This window comes from Cavia porcellus, unplaced genomic scaffold, assembly GCF_034190915.1.
Source record: "Cavia porcellus strain 051 isolate PalLab524CR breed Dunkin Hartley unplaced genomic scaffold, mCavPor4.1 scaffold_1, whole genome shotgun sequence".
Taxonomy (NCBI): Eukaryota; Metazoa; Chordata; class Mammalia; order Rodentia; family Caviidae; genus Cavia; species Cavia porcellus.
Window position 1 is genome coordinate 214597060 of NW_026947484.1, and position 19305 is coordinate 214616364.

General features: G+C 39.3%; 1 protein-coding gene across 1 annotated transcript in view; it reads right to left on the reverse strand.

The window, feature by feature from the left end:
• Nucleotides 1-501: 501 nt before the first annotated feature.
• Ppm1b (protein phosphatase, Mg2+/Mn2+ dependent 1B) overlaps nucleotides 502-19305 on the reverse strand; it is a 94025-nt gene continuing 75221 nt past the window's right edge. The window contains exons 6-7 of the mRNA XM_063229186.1: nucleotides 11837-11885; nucleotides 502-10755 (exon numbers count right to left, since the gene is read on the reverse strand). Coding sequence (XP_063085256.1) covers nucleotides 10718-10755; nucleotides 11837-11885 — 87 coding nt within the window. The 3' untranslated portion in view covers nucleotides 502-10717. The remainder of the gene's footprint in view (nucleotides 10756-11836; nucleotides 11886-19305) is intronic.

Below are 19305 nucleotides of genomic sequence, written 5' to 3' on the forward strand. Positions count from 1 at the left end.
ATGGCTTATACCTGGATGTCCCCCCAAAGCATCATGTGGTCAAGGTGGGGCTTTTAGGAGGTGGCTGGTCTAGAGATGTCACGCTGGGATTAAGGATGTGATGCCAGCCAGGTGTAGTGGTACATACCTGTAATCCCAGCACTCAGAAGGCAGAGACAGGAGGACTGCTGCAAAATCAAGGCCAGCCTAGACTATGAATTTAAAGCCAGACTGAATTACAAAGCAAGACTATCTCAAAAAAGCAAAACAAAAAAAACAAAAAAAAGTATGTGATGCTGGGTTTAATAGCATGATCAGTCTTTGGGTAACAATCTTTACTTAGGATTCTACACTCCTAAACTTGAAGAGACGTTGGAATGAATATTAAATAAAATGAAGGCATTTTAGTACCACATGAAAGTGTTTGTTTTGGGCAGTAGAGAAGATTCTATGACACATTCTCTTAAAAGGTTACAAAATAGTGGCTTTTGAGAAGAAGAAAACTACAGACAACATGTATAATAGGATTCCAATACAATTTTAATTACTTTTACAATATTTTGAAGTTAGATTTCATCGTCAGGTCTTCCTGATTGTTGAGTGAGGATGGCACATAAGATTATACCTTAGATAATTTTCTTATTGCTGACACAAAATACCTGATACTTAAAGTTAAAGGGGAAAGGTTTATTTAATTCACAGTTTGTAGAGGTTTCAGTCTGTAACCAGCTGGCTCCAAGGTAGGAGGGCACATGGCACAGAGGCAACAATTCATGGCAGTGGAAGACAGCAGAAGCAACAAGACAGAAGACAGGACAAGCCTCGGTCTGCCCCTTATACTGTATGCAGGCTCCTGTCCTCGGGTAGAGGTAGCACTCACACCCATAATGCCAGCACCATTAACCCAGCACTGCATTACAAATCAGTCACACACTCTGGAGTCAGTGACTTCCAAAAACCTTGCCCCCATGACTGCACAAGACTTTGGGGGGAAATCTAGTCACAAACCATAACAGATTATAAAATAAAAGTGGCCTCAATGAATTTCATGATCATAGAATTCAGCCCATTTAAATGGGTTATTTGCTAAAGCATTCTGTTAACTTTGTTCCCTACTCCAACCACACCATCGTCCCAACAATTGATCAAGAAAGTCATTAAATAATTGAAGTTAATAAATACATTCAAATATAGCTACATAAGTATCAAATAAATATATATAGTAAATCTCTGTGGCGACTTACCTTAAACAAGGTCACATGAAAATTTTCACATGAAAAGTCCCTCAAGGCATAAAATATGTAGCACTCTTCTGGCTTTCATCTCAAGTTCCTATTTCTTGGCATATTTTAAAAGAAAATTATCAAATTTTATTGGGTAGATTTAGAAGAATTTATAATGAATACTATAAACCCAACATCTACATTCTTTTTTTAAAGTACTACAAACTTAATGAGGTATAAATATATACTTATCACTTTGAAATGTATGATTTTTTAATTTTTTCTTCTTGGCAGTAATGAAAGATTGAACTCAGGCCCTTCACACTAAGCTAAACCCCCAGCCCTTTTTCATTTTGAGTCAGGGTCTCATCAACTCAAAAAATTGCCCAGATTCGATTAAACTTGTTATTGTCCTCCCTCAGTCACCCAGATGGCTGGGATCACAGACGTGTTCCACCACACCTGGTGGCTGAGTTTTGATACAAGGGTGCAGATATGTAATCACCACCACCACGATCTACAACAGTTCCTTCAATTTTCAAAGATTCCTCCTCTAGCAAAGCCCTTGGAAACATCTGATCTGTTTCTTGTCACTACAATTTTGTCTTTTTTAGTTTTTTAAGACACATAAATTTATGTAGTCCTTAGTCCATGGTGTCTGTCTAGGATGTTTTTGAGATTCACTCAGGTTGCTGAATGTATTCGCAGTTTGTTCATTCTTATGCTAAATAAGCATTGTTTGGATATGGTTTATCCATTTACCAGTTAACAGATTTTTGGGGTGTTTCTAATTTGGAACTTTATAAATAAAGATTTTATGAACATCTATGAACAAGTTTTTGTAAATATTCATGTACACAAGTACACAGCTCACAAATTTTTGCCAATATTCACGTATACAACTTTTGTGCGAATACGTTTTCATTTCTCTTAGGTAAAGGGGAGTAGAATTGCTGAGTTATAATGAAGCCAGAGGTTAGGGCATGGCCAGCTGGCTGAGCAGGCAGGCATGATGTGTCCATCACAGAGATCCACGTCAAGTGCGTGGAATAGAGTTGCCAGGTCCTTCACCTGGGAATAATCAGGTGAAGGACTGTTTTTAATTGTTCTGATGTGAAAACAAGCAGGTTTTTGATAAGACAGCCTAGATCTGACTTCAGCCTGAAGAATGAAGGATTCAAAGGACCTCTGCCATTAGCCTCATGGCCACTGTGAACTCTCACAGTGACCTGCTCTCGCTCTGCAGAGCATACATGTTTTCCTACCTTCGATAAATGTAAAACCTCATTACTGTTTTTGTGTGTCTTGTCCAATTCTTTGTTCAGGGCACTAAAGACCTGAAAAGTCTAAAGAACCCCAGAATCGAAAAAAAGGCTGACATTTATAAGAAACTACCACATTGCTTCCTAATGTGGCTAGAACTTTATATCTCCCTGTGAGCAAGGTATGAGAGGTCTATTTACACCAAAATCTTGCTGATTGGTAATACCAATTTTCAATAACTTCCTTCTAGTGAGCATTTCCTTAATAACCTGTATTTCCTTAATAACGAATGTGATAGTTAACTGATTAAGAAACATTCTACTAAATTAGATTAGCATATTCCTGGGTGTGGCTGAAAGGATTTACAGAAGGCACACTCTGGGTATGGGTGGCACCAACCACTAGGCTTGTAGCCTGAATGGAATGAGAGGGAAACAAAAGAAGGCTCCCTTCTTCAGAGGCGCTCCAGTCTGCCTTCACCTGGGATATCATCTCCGGCTTCCAGCCTCCCAGGGCACACCCTTTGGCCTCCTGATATGGGCTTGCATAGGACATTACAGTGAGCTTCAGGCCTTCACCTTCTGTCTGGAGCTCAGCTCTCCAGCATGCAGACAGCCCTTTCACACTCTCCACACCTGGCTCTGTGAGTGGCCATTATAAGCCCATCTTGTAAATCCTGATATATTTATATATCTTGCATTAGATATTTCTCAAGTGAGAAACTAATAACAGTGAGCTAGTGTTTATTTTGCATTTATATATATATATATCTTCCTTACAAAGAGCCATTTAATTCAATATTTTACCCACTTACTTTTATGCTTATTATTTTTATGCTGTCTTACCTACATGCTGTGCCACCCAAAATCCTCCAGTTCTATCATCCAGAAATTTTAGTTTTAGCTCTGTTAAGTCTGTGATTCACTTCTAAGCCATTCTTGTGTAGTATGAGATGGGGGGAGGCGGGGAAAAATAGTTTATTTTTGTGATTGGTGTGGTTACATATGGTTAATATGTGTTCCAAACCATATGTAAGCAGGCTTTTGTTCCCTTGAGTTCTCCTGTCATCTTTGTTCAAATTCAAGTGACATACATAGATGGGTCTCTTTCTGGACTTTTATTACGTCCCATTGCTATATAAAGCCTGACACCAATCACATGTCTTTTTGTTTGTTTTTACTTTCTGAGACAGGGTCTTACTGTGTGGTTCAGGCTGGCCTTGAACTCAGTACGTGGCCCAGGCTGGCATTGAATTCACAGTGATCCTCCTGCCTCGACCAGAAATTATAGATGTGTACCACCAGGCCCACTCACATTGTCTTAATTACTAAAGCTCTGTAAGTCACTCTTACAACCAGATGGTATAGGCCCTCTAACTTAATCTTCATCAAAGTTGTTTGAGCTACTCAAGGATTTTCCTAGAAATTTTAAAATCAGCTCATCAGATTCTACCAAAAAATGGCTGCTAAGGTTTTGATTAGGATTTCATTTAATCTATAAATCAGTTTGACTTACAGATATAGAATTTGCAAGGATGGGTCCAGAGGTCCATTTCATGAGGGGATAACTTAGCCTCACCACTATTTCCTCATTCTTTTAAGGATTCCTCTTAGTGCCCTTTGCACTGTGAAGTTGTTTTGCTCTGGTTTATGGAAACACAAAATGCTCTCAAATCTAAGTATGTCTTGTAATTGTTCTGCCTACTCTAGTGACTGTTTCAGAACCCAGGTGATTTCACACAAAGCTTTGTTTCTAAGAACCAAATGGTACAAAAGATATGGATTGGGAAGAGTCTGTTCAAAAGGAAAGAAGAACTAGGGAAGGAGATAAAAAGGAAGGGAGGAAAAGAAAAGCTGAGAAACGGAGGCTAAAATGGGAAACAAAGCTTTGTAAATAAGGAGGGAAAGAGGATGTTGAAGGGAGGGGAAGGGTATGAGAAGGAAAAAGACAAATCATCAAGAGGTACGAATTCCCCATGATGAATGTGATCACCGTGTGTACCTAAATTGTACCAATACACTTCAACTGTTTTGAGAGATCTTTGATTCATAATATATTTGCCTGGCTTTCTGGTTGTATAATGTAGGAGAGTAAGTTAGTCCCCATGTCTCTATCTTGGGTAGTTGTTAAGTCTCTTGACACTTATTATATAGCTACTTTGTCATGCATCTGTCCACCTACGCATCCTTCCATGTATCAGCCTATTTTAGTTTGTGTGTGCACGCGCGCAGTGCTAGGGATCAAAACCAGAACCTTGTGTATACAAGGAAAGCATTTTACCATTGAAACCCCATCCACAACCCCAAATCACTTCTTTATGTGTTTTAAAATATACTGCAGATACCTAATTTCCCTCCTAAACACTTCAGCAACCATATCATTTAAGTAATATTGTTTATAAATTTTATCTTTTGAGGTAAAAGTTACTTCCAACAAAATACATAAATCTTAAGTGAATCTGTGCTGTATTTTGGCAAATGTGTACATCTGTATAACCCAGACTTCTCATGAAGGTATCGAGTATGCCTGTCATTATAGAGGGTTTCTTCCTCCCTCTTCCTAATCAGTCTCTCCTACTGAGACACCCACTGTGGGTTATTTTCCACCACGAATTATTATGCTTTAAAAAAAATTTAATCACAATCATGTGGTGTATAGTTTTGTGTAAAGCATCTTTGATTCAGGATGACTTGAGATTCATACATGAATTTGTACATATTAATAATCTCTCCACACCCTGCCCTGCTCCTGGCCAAAGAGCATTCTCTTGTGTGATTACACAACAGTTTACCTATTGTTAAGTAAAATTTCTTGGAGGTCTTTGGTTTGGACTGAACTCCAGTACCAGTCTCAATAGACCAAATCAAAATAGAGCCACTCATGATAAGATTCCTATCACCAAGTCAAAATTACTTATCTGACATTTTAAGACACCAGGAGAGTGATAAAACCAAATTCCCAAACAGGAAGGGCTCGTTGGCATGGAATAATGAAGTTATCTGCTTTAATCCTTACAAGGACAATAACTTGAAGAAAGCCACTCTGCTTTTTGTTGTGTCTTTCTTCTGCCTGTCTATAAAGCCAATCCTGCTCTACTGAGCTCATTAGAACACTAATTGTGTTGTTCAATCCTAGAATCACAAGCAAAAGCCAGTTAAGATTGATCACTAAATTTAATCTTTTCTTTTGACCCTACTTTTAACTTTTGATTCTAGTGGTGAACACCTGGGTTGTTTCCCTCTTGAGTATTAAGAAGAGTTGCTCTCAACAATCTTGTATGAACCCTTTCTCTGCACAGATCTTTTTATTTAAATGTCTACAAGTGGAACTGATCCAGCATGACACAGGTATGGATTTTTTTCCTAAGAAACTCCCAAACCCTTCCAAAGTGGTTGTGTCATTTACATTTCCTACAGTTTCAGTTATTACACATCTTTGCCAACGTATGGTGTTGCCATTTCTTTTTAGTAATTTTGGCCGCTGTGTGGACTTAGCCTTTCTGAAGCTTGTGTTGAATCAGTATCCATTTTCTCTGTCTAGTCCCTTAATGTGCTCAAATAGTGGAACCTGTTTTTCCTGCTCTGAAGAACAGCTGCCTGTGGCAGACATGGCCAGTTGTCCTCGTCCACGATAATCGTGTCATAGCGGAGACAGCCACGCACTTACAGCAAGTGTGACAGTGAGGCTCCCTCTCATCCTTCTTGTGTGAACAGAACCAGAGTGCACCACTGTCAGGGGGAAGCTTGAAGAAGCAGGAGCACCTTCTGTCTCTCTGGCTTACACGGAGGACAGACGGACAAAGCTCAGACCTAAGGTAAAACTCGGTTTTTCATAGAAGTCCACTGATCTGGAATACTGGGGCGGGAACATATTTGAGCAAGGATTAAGCTTCTATTATGCTTGAAACTTTACAGGCTTGATTTTGTTCCTTGTGGCAGATCAGCTCACTCCTACTTAACAGCTACCTATTTCTCAAAGGTGCCTCCTCCCCAAAAGTGATTTTCCCCCCAATATGACATGTAATCTGTATTTGAGTTCAGACTGTAAAGCATGTCCACCACATCTACTCAACTATTTTCATGTGTTCTACTAACACAGAGAAACCTTATGTAAACAAATCTGAGGGTTATTCACCAGCCAAGGTCTTTTGTTTAAAAAAAAAAAGCCTTTAAAAGTATAGCTTAAATACGAAAGTGTGCAGAATATGCCATCAATGTATGCATCATATATGACACATATATCTGCAGAAATTTATAAAATAGTATTCTCCTTTCAACTATTTCTTTCACTTGTTACTTTTTGAGCCCTAGTGATTGAAGAAATCAGAAGAATGAGTTAAAGGGGCATTTGGACTATGTCACTGGCCTTTGCAAGAACTTCGAGCTCAAAGCTGGCAAGCCAAAGCTGGCCCTTTAAGATGGCTGGGTGCAGTGCAAGTCCCCTGCCGTACTGTATCTTCAGCACCGCTGCTCTCCTCTCAAAGCGGTTTTTAAGGAAAGGTGGATATAAAGACCGAGGTTACATCCTTTCCTATCCCAGAGCAACTGAGGACTCCAGGGCTGCCACTGCCCATGTGTCATCTCTAGTAATCTAGGAAAAGCATTCCTTCCTTAAGTCACTTAGCTTCCGGTCAGACACTTGGTGCAGTGTTAGCTATCCTGGTTTTAACAGAAGGCACTTTGCTGGAGAGCTGCGGTACCACCTCAGTCCACATGTCTTGGATGAGGCCTGCTCTGTCCTGTACACCCTACACTGCTGTATTCGCTTCTCGAATTGCAGATTAACTGGTAGTTCTTTTTTTTTTCTGGGAGTCCTGAGATTGAATTCAAGGCCTTCCCACTGAGCTATGTTCTCTGCCATTGTTATTTTGTGTATTTTGAGATAGGGTCTTGCTTGGCTTGAACTTACAACTCTCCTGCCTCAGCCTCTCAGAGTGCTGCAGTTACAGGCATGCACCACCATGCTGGGTTAAGATTGTTTTACAAAATACCTTTTCCTGAAGCATAACATACTTGCAGAAGAAGACTGGAGATGTACCTAAAAACAGTAAGATGTCCCTAAAAATAACAGAAACAGTAAGTTAGGGCTGGAGGTGGAGCTCTGGCGGAGCCTGAGCTTATTAGCATACGGGTGACCCTGGGCTTTGAGCTCCCAGTATCAAAAACAAAACAAAAGAAGCAACAGAAACAATTACATTTAAAGGACTCAAAACAGTACACTCTGGTTGTCAGAAAAGCTAGTACAATACTGACACAGTGGTTGATTGTCAACACCCAATTGAATGGAGTGGAAGACCCACTCTGACAGTTGTCAGGACGATATGTAAGGAGAGGAGGAGGGAAAGTCTCAGCTATCTTCCTGTGATTTTCCTCGGAGGAGCTTTGGCCGTTCTCTTCAGACAGACGCGCTCCAGTCCTCACCTTTGTCAAGCATGGCTGTTATTTCCTTGGAGCAGCTGTTGTCTTCATCTTGAGTGCCATCTCCTGGCTCTCAGCATAATTATGCAGCTTGCAGCCTGGGCTTCTGGGCTGGCCACAGCAGACTTTCTAGCCTGCTGCACTGGTCCTTGGGCTGTCCCGCAGACCCTGTCTTCCATCGCACATGCCTCAGAAACAGACCCGATGCTGCTGTGGGATCAGGCCTTAGGCTGGATTCTTTAGATCTCTGGTATGTGGAGAGATCTTTTGCACTCTTCTACATTTGACTCTGTGGGCAGATATTACCAGCTAATCTTGTGTATTTCTGTGTCCTGATTTAAATTTCATTAGAGCATGTGCAGTCTTTTGAGGAGCCTTGCCCCAGGCCTGTAAGCTCTTGTAAGTACTAATGCACTGGACTTTGAAATAGAAGAATAGAAGAGAATTAACTGGAAAAAAGAATGAGTATTCTGCTAGCTATAAATGTTAACTTCTGTGTTGTACACTTTAAGAGTAAGAAAATCAGAATACAGACATTTTGCAGATGGGAAAGGATAAGGGGAGAATAGTAGGAAGGATTCAAGGAAATAAAAAAGACTAAGATGTGACATGTATATGTACTAACACACCACAATGAACATATCCATTCTGTAGTATTATCAGTACGTATATAACTAAAAAAATAAAAGTATGTTTAGAGAAGTGTCCTAGATGGTAAACACAGCTGAAGCCATGATTATATAATGAACACAGAGGGAGGCTGGGGAACCACCGTAATAGCTGATTAAATATCTGCCCCAAACTTAACAAGGTAAATGAGAGGAAGAAACAGAGAAGCCACTGGGACAGACAGAGTTGCCCAAAGATGGAAACAGACTCTTGCCTGAGACAGACCAGAGACTTGGGAGACAGCATTTGTACTCAGGTATTTCAAGTGTCGAGATTCCACAAATACACATCTGAAGATCTGGCCAAGAGTGGGGGATATAGCTCAGCGGCACGAGTACCTGCCTAGTAAGGGCAAGGTCCCAAGTTCGATTCCTAGTCCAAAAAGAAAAGAAAAAAAGACCCATTACCTTTGTCTCTGAACAACACACAAGTGTAAAATCTTCAGAACTGTCATGTTGAAACTACGTGAAACTACAAGACATGCATTTTGCTTTTTCCTGGTCATCTCATATGAATAGGCAAGCAGTAGTATGCTGATTTTCGATGTAAAATCAGTCTAGAAAGTATGATGTTGGCATTTTTCTTACATTAAAGAGCATAACATTTCCCTACCAGAAACACTGGGAAAGAAACATACTATTGTAGTCTAATAGGAAACAGTCTATCTTTTCATATTCATGTCTATTCCATTCTGAAAAAGCCAAAAGTCCTCAAAAATCTATGTGCAAATAGAAATATGTATATATCATATGTGCATGTTACTGTATATAAAAAATATAATCGTGAATTATTAAAGGAATTCCTTTTCAAAGATAATCTTATAGTCAACCTTCCAGTATTTAACTGATGGTTTTATTTATGACTGGTTATCCCTAACTACCTAAAACATGTGGGAAGTACCTAATTCTAATGAATTAAATTTTATCATACTTAAAGAGAACTCTTAAGAAGGATGTCTCAGCGGGGCTGGGGATTTAGCTCAGCGGCATACGCGCCTGCCTTGCAAGCAGGCGATCGTGAGTTCGATCCTCAGTACCGATAAAAAGGAAAAAGACAAAAAAAAAAGTTTGTCTCAGTACATGACAAGTCAGCTGAGATTTCAGTATGTCTGAACATCACGCTCAGATCAAAGAAAACATGAATAAATCCAGTTGAGTAAAGAAGTGTGTTATTCCACATAACTACGTGACATAATTATTGAGGGATCCAAAAATGAGAGGGAAGTTTTCCATGGTTTTCCCTAAGAGATTATGTACTAAACTTCAAAATGCTTGTTGTGTAATTTCCTAGAATACTTACATCGCTTTCCTTTGAAATAGCAAGTATTAACTATGGTGTACCTTTTGTGCTCAGGACCAAACATGAGGCCCTTTTTTCTTACATTTCTTGCGGTAAGAATACCATCTCTCAGATAGAGAATGTATCTACTTCCTGGCGGGGAGAGGGGGACTGTTTACCTCTCTGACCATAAAAGCACATTAACGATGGAACTGTAATAAAGACAAGAGGAGGCCCTTGCGTAGGTGATGTATTGTCCCAAAGCACAACCTCTGGCCATCTGGAAGAGTACGTACGTATGAGAAAATATTTGAGTCAATTCCTTGTCTGACCAAGTAATTACTATTTCCTGTATTCCTCATTATAGATCTTGGGAGTCACTTAAATTAAACCAAAAAGGTTCTAATTTAAGATGATCACTAAGTTTTGGATTGATGTAGAACAAACTGGTCACAAACCTACTTCCATTCACATTAAACACTACATCATTCAGAAGCCATCTAGAAAAGATAAAAACCAGAATCCAAGACGTTTTTCTAGACACATTAGAAATCCAGTAATTCTAATTTAAATGATCCTTTCAGGAGAAGGGAAACGACACTGAAGCGATCCTTTTATCCCGGAGAGTCCCTGGAATGAACCACAGTGCTGCTAAGGAACCACGCGTTTATTGCATGAAGAGGGAAGAGGTGATTTTGAAGGCCACGGTGACAGCTCTTCTCTGCTTCTGTAGATTAAAGACTAAGAGGAGGTTAAATTTTACAATATGTAACATTGGTATCATTTCTGTCCTAAGTTTATGGAGGAGAAAAAAAAGCCAAAATAAAACCATCTTTTTGTCCTTCGACTTCTTTGGTAGGCCAGCCAGCCATTGCTTGTCACCAGTTCTCAGCCGCTTTGCATTGAGATGCGCTCAAGACTGCCATCTGGTGGGAATGACAAAAATTGAAACGCTTTTTGTGTGGTGAGGTGGGGGGGGGTGGAGAATAAATGCACAAAGTCAATCGTCTACTAGGAAACTGAGCTTTTGTGAGTGGGGAGAGTTCATAACAGCAGTAAGAAATATAAAATAACCGATGGACTTAAAAAACGCATAGACTGTATGGAGAAAACTTTGAAAGAGCATTGTGAGTCTTATAAACATTTCTGTAAAAGTAGCATGTTCAAAAATGGAACTCGTCTCTCTGCATCAGGCCTCGAAATTAATTCATACATATGTGCACACAGTCAGCTATTAACAAGATTTTTACTTGGTAGTGAAATATTGGCTGTATTATTCAAAAGATCATTCTAGGTGCTGCGGAAGTCCCGCAGGCCTCGAGGAGAAGCAGTAGGGAAGCAAGGCAGCCCCCCAAACCCCCGCCCCAACCCTGCGCCAGCGGAAGCCTGGCCGGTCTTGGGGGCAATCGGCAGGGGAGCAGCACGGCCAGCACCCCCTGAGCACCGGCAGAGGCCTTGCTGGCCACCAGAAAGAACAGCAAAGGAGCTGCCGCGGCCTGAGATGGCAACTGAAGCGATCTGACCTTTACGTTGTCTGACTGACATTGCGGGCCTGGGGCGGGTGGGCTGGCTAGCTATTTGGAGGATAACACTCTGCAATAGAGTAACGATGGAGGATTTCCTATCGTCCTATTCCTGTTTGTTTTGTTTCCCTTTACTGTTCTGTTTTACTCCCCTTTTAACAAAAAAGGTCGTTCTGAAGGATTATACTCGTGTTTCTAAGAATTGGACATTTTCTCTACTAGACAGTAAATAAAATGCACGATAAAATTATGCTCATTAAGATGGCATGAAACCAGTAACAAAATGCCCACAAAATACATGTATATGTAGGAATATAATGAAGTACATTTCCAAAGAATGAGAAAACATTGACTATGTAATAGTTGCCATAAGGAGACAGTGACAAAGTTAAGGGAAAGTTATTCTAGATTTTTGATCCACAGTTCCAGGTGCATTATATTTATTTAAAAGTTCAAAGTCATAACAGAAAAATAACGTACTTACTCAAAATGTGAAAAAAGTCACTGTACACAACTGAAGGTAGCCGATACCGCTGAAAAAATGACAAAATTCTCGTTTTGAATGTTACTCAAAATTCATCAAATTTAACACCTAAGATCTAAGTATTTAAACTTTACTCCGTTTTTTTAAAAAGCAAAACAGACCCCCCTACTATATTTGACTTGAGGGGGAAGAAAGTATATTTTTTTGACCAAAGGTAACTTTATAATAATCTTCACCTTAGAGCATTTTACCCTCTATGAACTGTGGTGAACTGAAAGCCCTTACTTATTCTGCCTGTAGGAAAATGAGAATAGGCACAAAAAGTTATTTGTGTAAGAAAAGCCATAGAAATAGTATCACAACATGAAGTCTGGGTGGCAGAGGGGCAGGGCGGGGTGTGCGTTGTGGGGAACCTGCATCAAGCTTGTGTTTTTTCAGGAATTTGGTCACTTCTGAACGGATAGGTGTTCTTTCTTCTCAGTGCCATCCCTCAATATCCTTCCTTTTCAACAACAAACTGATCAGTATTACACTCCTGAAAGGCCAACGGCGAGCTGGAGGAAATAACTCAGGACATATGGAACACAGTCATATTTAATTCAGTACAAAGTGTGCTCAGAAATCAAAAGGAAAAATGATCTGTAAATAGAAAATTAATATATATGAATATTCTTTAATAAAAGGTGACATATATCTAGATAAATGTGAAACGCAAAGTTCACTCACAAATCATCAAATAAATGGAAATTAAACCAGGAAAATACACTAGATAGGCAGCACGCCACACTGATGAGAAAGCGGGAAGGCTGGGCTTCCATACTATCAGGGCTGTAAATCAGCACCCTCTTCGTGGCAGACAAGTTAGAACCATGAAGTAATCTTTACAATTTTTTAATTCAAAACTTTACTAGAAATCCAAGCATACAGAAATGTTTAAAATGAGATATTTTCTACCTAGATTTTAAAGACGTTTAACAGATTTTTTTTTTTAAACACAGGGTCTTGCCAAGTATCTAAATTACTCAGGCTGCATTTGAATGTACAATCCTCCGAGTGCTGGGATTACAGATGTGTGCTACCATTCCTGGTTGTCTTTATCTTTTTATAAGAGAAAAGCTTTTCCCAAGGACTCCAGGAAGTAACCACTGTTCCAAAGTTAATACACACTGTTCTCATGCATGTCTTAGCACAGCCACCTTATATACTCAAATTCTTTATACTTCAACTCTGATCCCATTATTTTAGGTACCATTCTTTTTATGTATCATAAAAATGCTACCAAAGTACTCTACCAACATTTTCGGTTTATTCTTGAAGTTCTTGTTTTGGTTATACAGACAGGGTCTTACGTAATTCGGGCTCGCCTAAAACTCACTAAGTAGCCTAGGGTGACCTTGAACTCACTGTGATCCTCCTGTCTCAGCCTTCTGAGTACTAGGATAATAGGTGGGCCATCACACTGGGCTTAACTGTAACAGGTTTTAAATTTAAGGCTTAGCCATTTCAAAGATCTTAATGCTGCTCTGGCATAGGCTAAATCAGTGCAGTCATAACAAAACACAATAGTGTACACACCTCCACCATGAACTGAAACGTCCGTTGGTTATGGCCAAGTTGGTACAAGCAGGTATGACTGTGATGCACGCCTGACCCATTAGCTGTTAAGATGCCACTGACTCGGACGTGTGTCAGTATCAAAGATTTTAAAATGAGCAGAGTTTGGAAACAACCTTTTACATAAAAGCCAGTCTTTTACAACTTGCTTTGTTTCTTTTAGCCTTGCATCTTCAAAGTATGAAAAGAGGCCACTGCCTAAGGAAGCAAAGCCAAGCAACAGGTTGCTGCCAAAGCTCAGCTCTGTCCTAGCCCAGTTCTCTCTTCATTAAACTGCCCCAGAAAAACTGTTCTGCCCTAAGGATGCTAGCAGATCCAGTTATCTTTTCTTGGTAACAACCGCCTCAAGCTAGGGAAAGTCACTTCAAAGGCCTAGGAATTCACATACTAATCAGCTGGAACCACACAGAGTGCTTGCCTTGGGGACAGAATTTAAGGAGTGATTGTGTCAATACAGCATCCAAAAATATCAAAGCAAATAAAAACTGTCATATCAGCATTTTAAATGACTTACTTCTACTGAATTTTCCTTTTAGTTCCAAAGAACCTTAGCACAGCACTGATACAAACTCAGCCTTATAGGGAAAGGAAAGGAGTTCTGGTAGGTGTTTTGGAAGGAGCAACATGAATCATAAATATACAAGTGGAATGCACAAAGTACTTTATCATAGGGAGGTGAGTAATTTTCAATACTAGATCTCCAAATGGATTCAAGCTGTTACAAATTAGAAATAATATAGATTATTAATTTTTATTAAAAGGAACTACATAGGGGCCAGGGAATTACCTCAGTGGTGCAGCGCCTGCCTAGCAAGCTGGAGGTCCAAAGTTTGATTCCCAGTACCAATAAATAAGCAAAATAACAATAAAAACAGAAACTAGATGTAAATACAATAGAATACTGCCTGCCAGGAATTAATGCTGACAAGACTATAGTAATTAATATGGCGTGGTATCTGTCCAAGGTTAGGCAAACAGACACAGAACATGGACACTAGAAAGGGCTGACACATGGTTGGGAAACTGATTTTGGACAGCAGTAGCACTGTACTGACACAATTTACCAGATATATGAAAAAAAAATCCTGAGTTTATACATTACACAACAGTAAATTCAAGACTGATCTGAAAGCTAAATATATATGCTTGAGGCAAAAAAACACTTTTCTAATACTGCAGGAATGACTCTGTATCACGCCCGGGACAACTGCTATCTGGGCCAAGGATTATGCTACAGTTGCAAGTGTCCTTCTTCCCTGTCTGACTACAGCAGCCAAGGCTGGAAGAACAGTGGAGCAAACATGGAGAGGCCATGTGTGGCACTTGTCTGATCCCTGGGAGGCTGCGTAGGACTATAATAAATTGGAACCCAACCCAGGCTACGTAGCAACTAAAGCAAGATCATGTCATGAAACAAAAAATAGGGCTGGGGATGTGGCTTAGTGCAAAGGTTCAGTCCTCCATACTGCACAACAAACAAAACACACACACATACTCACACATCCCAAAACAAAACAAAAAGGAAAAACCCAAGGTGACACAGAATTTTTATAACTCTGGAATAATCTTAAACAGTAAAGAGCCCATTTTACTCCAAAGAACTTTAAATTTACATAAAATGCCTCATACCATGCTCATCTGATTATATCTTTAGAAGTGCAAAGGTTAAAAAAATAAAGACTACATGAGTGTGGGACGCTGATGAATTTTTTTTCTCTTTTGGTACCCAAGATCAAACTCATGACCGCATGCTTGCAAGGCAGGCGTTTAGGCCACTGAACTAAATCCCCAGCTCCGCTGATGATTTCCTAAGAAAAATAACTAAACCATCAAGATTGATTAATAACACTCTATATACTAAGTGAAAATAAGCACATGAAAACAAAAACAGAGGCTTGCAACTCACACGGGAAGGATCAGTGTCCAGAATGTTAAAATACTACTACAGCACAAGACCTCACCTAGCAGATGTGAGGACATGGGTTTGATCCCCAAACAACAGTACTACAAATAAAAGGGAAAGAGACAAATTCCAAAGAAAATTATGCACAGAATGTGACAATTCAGTTTAGAGAAAGCTCAAAGACCAACACAAGCAGAAAACGATGCTCTTCAGAGGTAATCAAAAAGGCAAACTGTATGAGGGCTTTTTAAAAATTAGTTTTATGGTACTGGAAGTTAAGCCCAGGACCTCTGCACTGAGCTACATCCCCAGCTCTTTATATGAGATAGGGTCTCTCTAAAATACTTAAGTTTCACCTCAAACTTTCAATTCTCTTTCCTCAGGCTCAAATTCTGGGATTACAGACACAAGCATCTGAAACATTATTGTATGCACATCTGACTGGCAAATTTAAAGTGCAACAACATCAGTTACTGAAGATGAGACAAGATGGAAGGAGAAAGTTTAGGGTAATGCTATTGCGATGCTAACTTGTGTTAGAGGTACATACCCAATGACTTGTTTTCAGAAAAACCAAGTCTAGAGGACACATCAGTACCTGTACTCAAACACTACATGCTAGGATAACCTGTGCAGTGGTTTAAAGTGTCTTCAGTAACAATGCTGTAGCTGCCTCCATGTCCAGAGTCGATTTAAAACAATTACCTCTTGTGGTCACTTTGACTTTAGAATTGCATGATGCCAGTCCCAGGGAATAAGGCGGATAAGGACACACAGTGATGTTTTACAAGCCTGCCTTCTCACTGGACGGCACTGGGCAGCAGCATTGATGTTTTGATCACACCCCCCAGACAGGGAAGAGGGCTTCCGGAACTGCTTCCTAGAGTGGCAAGAAGGATGCAGCGCTTTGGAAGCAAAGATGACTATTTTGAAGGGGATTCATGGCAACAACTTTTACTGTAAGAAATTTTAAATACTATTTTTTGATCAGCCTTCATACACCTCAGTGGGGAAATAAGTAACTACATGGTGGAACAACCACACAATGGACTAGTGTATGGTTTTTATTGTATATAACAACTAGCCTGTTTTACAGAAGAGAATAGAAAAGCAGTAACGTTAGCAAGTAAGCTGAAAGCTCGGTGTGATGGTGCACACTTGTAATCCTAGCACTCAGCTAAGGCAGGAGGATCACTTTTAAGTTAAGGCCAGCCTGGGCTATATAGAGTTGAAGGCCAGTCCTTGAGCAGGACCCTGCCTCAAACACACACACACACACACACACACACACACACACACACACACACACACACATTTAAAAATGGGGTTAGAAAAAAAAACCCTAATTTCCTTCCCACAATGTCCCTTCTACAACCATCCATGGTGGGTAGACATGTGGTTCATGAAATAGTGATTGACATTTCCTGCTGATGTTTGACTCTTTCCAAACCCATTTTCCTTTCATGGGGCACCAAACTCACCTACCACAATTTTGGATAGAGCACCAAATCCAAATCTGCAAATATCGCTCACAGCTTAGCCACATGCTTCTGCCAATTTTCCTTTCTTCTAAGTCTCGTTGCATTTGTCTAGTCATATATACACTCTCACAGCCTGCAGATTTCCAAACTTTTCAAAGTCGAGAAGTTTGATTCAAAAGAAACCTTAGATGCAAGCCAAACACATAAAATAGAAAAAAAGCAGAAAAGCTCTGGAGGTTGAAATTTGAAATCCCAGTAATTTCCTCTGGAAATAACACTTTAGAGAAAGCCTGGGATACATGAGAATTCCTAAGGCTATTAGTTTATTTCTGGGTATAAAAATCCTAAAATATGAAGTCTTTATGACAGTTTTATAGACTCCTAAGGAACTTTTAACTCCAGGAATTAAATAAATCCAGTAATTTTCGATTTAGGAGTGTACCTCAATACAGCCAAAGTACTCTCCTTGTCTTATCTGAGGTCATTTAAAATAGCAAACATTAAATAATATTTAAAATAAGCTTTATACTACATCAACTTCCTGGATTCAGCAATAAGTAAAATCCCACGAAAATCCACTGTCCTTTAACTCATGCTACTGTAGAATTTTGTCAAAAATAAATCGTAACTTATGCCTTCAAGAGTTAAGAATGAAGCAAAATCATCTCTTCATACTGAGTACACCACCGGAAGGAAGTGTACACTTTCACATGGGGCGGTATCAGACCCATACACTGGTCCTCTTCACCTCCACGGCATACCCAAGTATTTTCAATATGGAGATAATTAACACATTTAATCACCACAGAAATCACTGTCTCCAACACTCTAGACAATGGTTATTAGTCAAGGGAGGGGGAAGTAACTGTAAACCTCTGATTTGGTTTATACGTAAAAGACATTTCAGTTTCCACTAGTGTTGTGGATATTCAATAGATAACAGAAACAATTAGTCCTCTAACTCTAAAACTAAGCACCCTCACTTGTAAATTAGGAGAACATATCTGTTATACTTGAGCATGAAACGAAGTATTAGTTAACAGAAGCATCTGTCCAGCAGAAAAAAACTGAAACAGAAAATACCACAGGCAGGAATGCCAGTAGGAAGTGGTGATCCTGCCCAAACAAGCAATTTATTCTGTTAGTAGCGAGCCAGGTCATTATACACACTTCTCTAAATCACATCATACCTAACACACAAATCATCCTAACAATGGGAAAAAGAAACAGTTATGACAAGGTGAAGCACAGTGCTAAAGTGCTTGGCTAATATAGTCAAGACCATAGGTTCAGTTAACAGCATCACAAGAAATAGACAATTAGTGTTTTCTTTAGGGTTTACAGAGTAACTCCCAAAATAAAATAGGAAAAATACCAAATGACAACAAAAAAGGGCAAATGAGCTTTAAAAAGTGACAACTTGCCTTGGCAAGTGCAAGAGGTCTTGAGTTCAATCCTGCTACACCCTTCCCCAAAAGTGACAACTCCAGTCACACCCACTAAAATGCTTCTAAGCAAGTAAGTGTACAATTGCAATGAAAATAAATCCTGAAACTGGTCATAATGCTTAGTGTCTTGCAAATACGATGAATTTTCTGCACATCTAGGGATCAGCTACTATAAATTATAATATTTTTCATTATACAATATTCAGCTTTCTAAATAAAATGTTTGAAAAAATACTCATCAAATGTTTCTCCCCAATACTTAAGCCAGACTATTTCAAATACAAGTGAAATATCAACAAAAGGAAATACAATTTTAAATTCTTTTTGGAAATATAAAATCAAGATAAAGTAAAATTAGGAAAGCAAAAGAAATTTGATGGCCAGCCTAAGGTAAATTTCAATGACAGAAGCAAATACAATTCAGGTTAACACAGGTAACATATCTTCTCTGGTTTGTGTATGTTTCAAGGCTTTAGAAAATACACTTTGTTTTCTGTAAGACATTCATAGTTTGAAACAAAGACTTGATTCATACATCAGAATACTTATTTCTATCTGGTCTGATCCCAACATTTCAAGCACTTTGTAATGCGAAGAGGCTCTAATTTATGGTCTAAATGTTAGGCTAATATTATAGAAACAAGGTTAACCAAAGTGTTATTGCTTCCGTTGTGATTAAAACAAGTAATTCTTAGGTCTAGATAGGAAAAAGGATTTCAACGGGCATGACAGCACAAGAATTTTTATACAGGAAGAAAAATCCCTAAGTTTTTTCTAAGAATACACAACTCTCAAAAATTGCTAATTTGGGAATTAAGAAATTACAACTGGCTGGCATCGGGTTACAACCTATAATTCCAGCTATTTGGGATACTGAGGGTAGAGGATTCCAAGTTCAAGGCCAGCTCAGGCAGTTTAGCAAGACTCTGCAGACAAAAAGGGGGTGTGTCATTGAATGGAAGGGTATTTACCACATGCAAAGCTCCAGCTTCAATCTTCAATACAACCTTGAGGGGCAGGTGG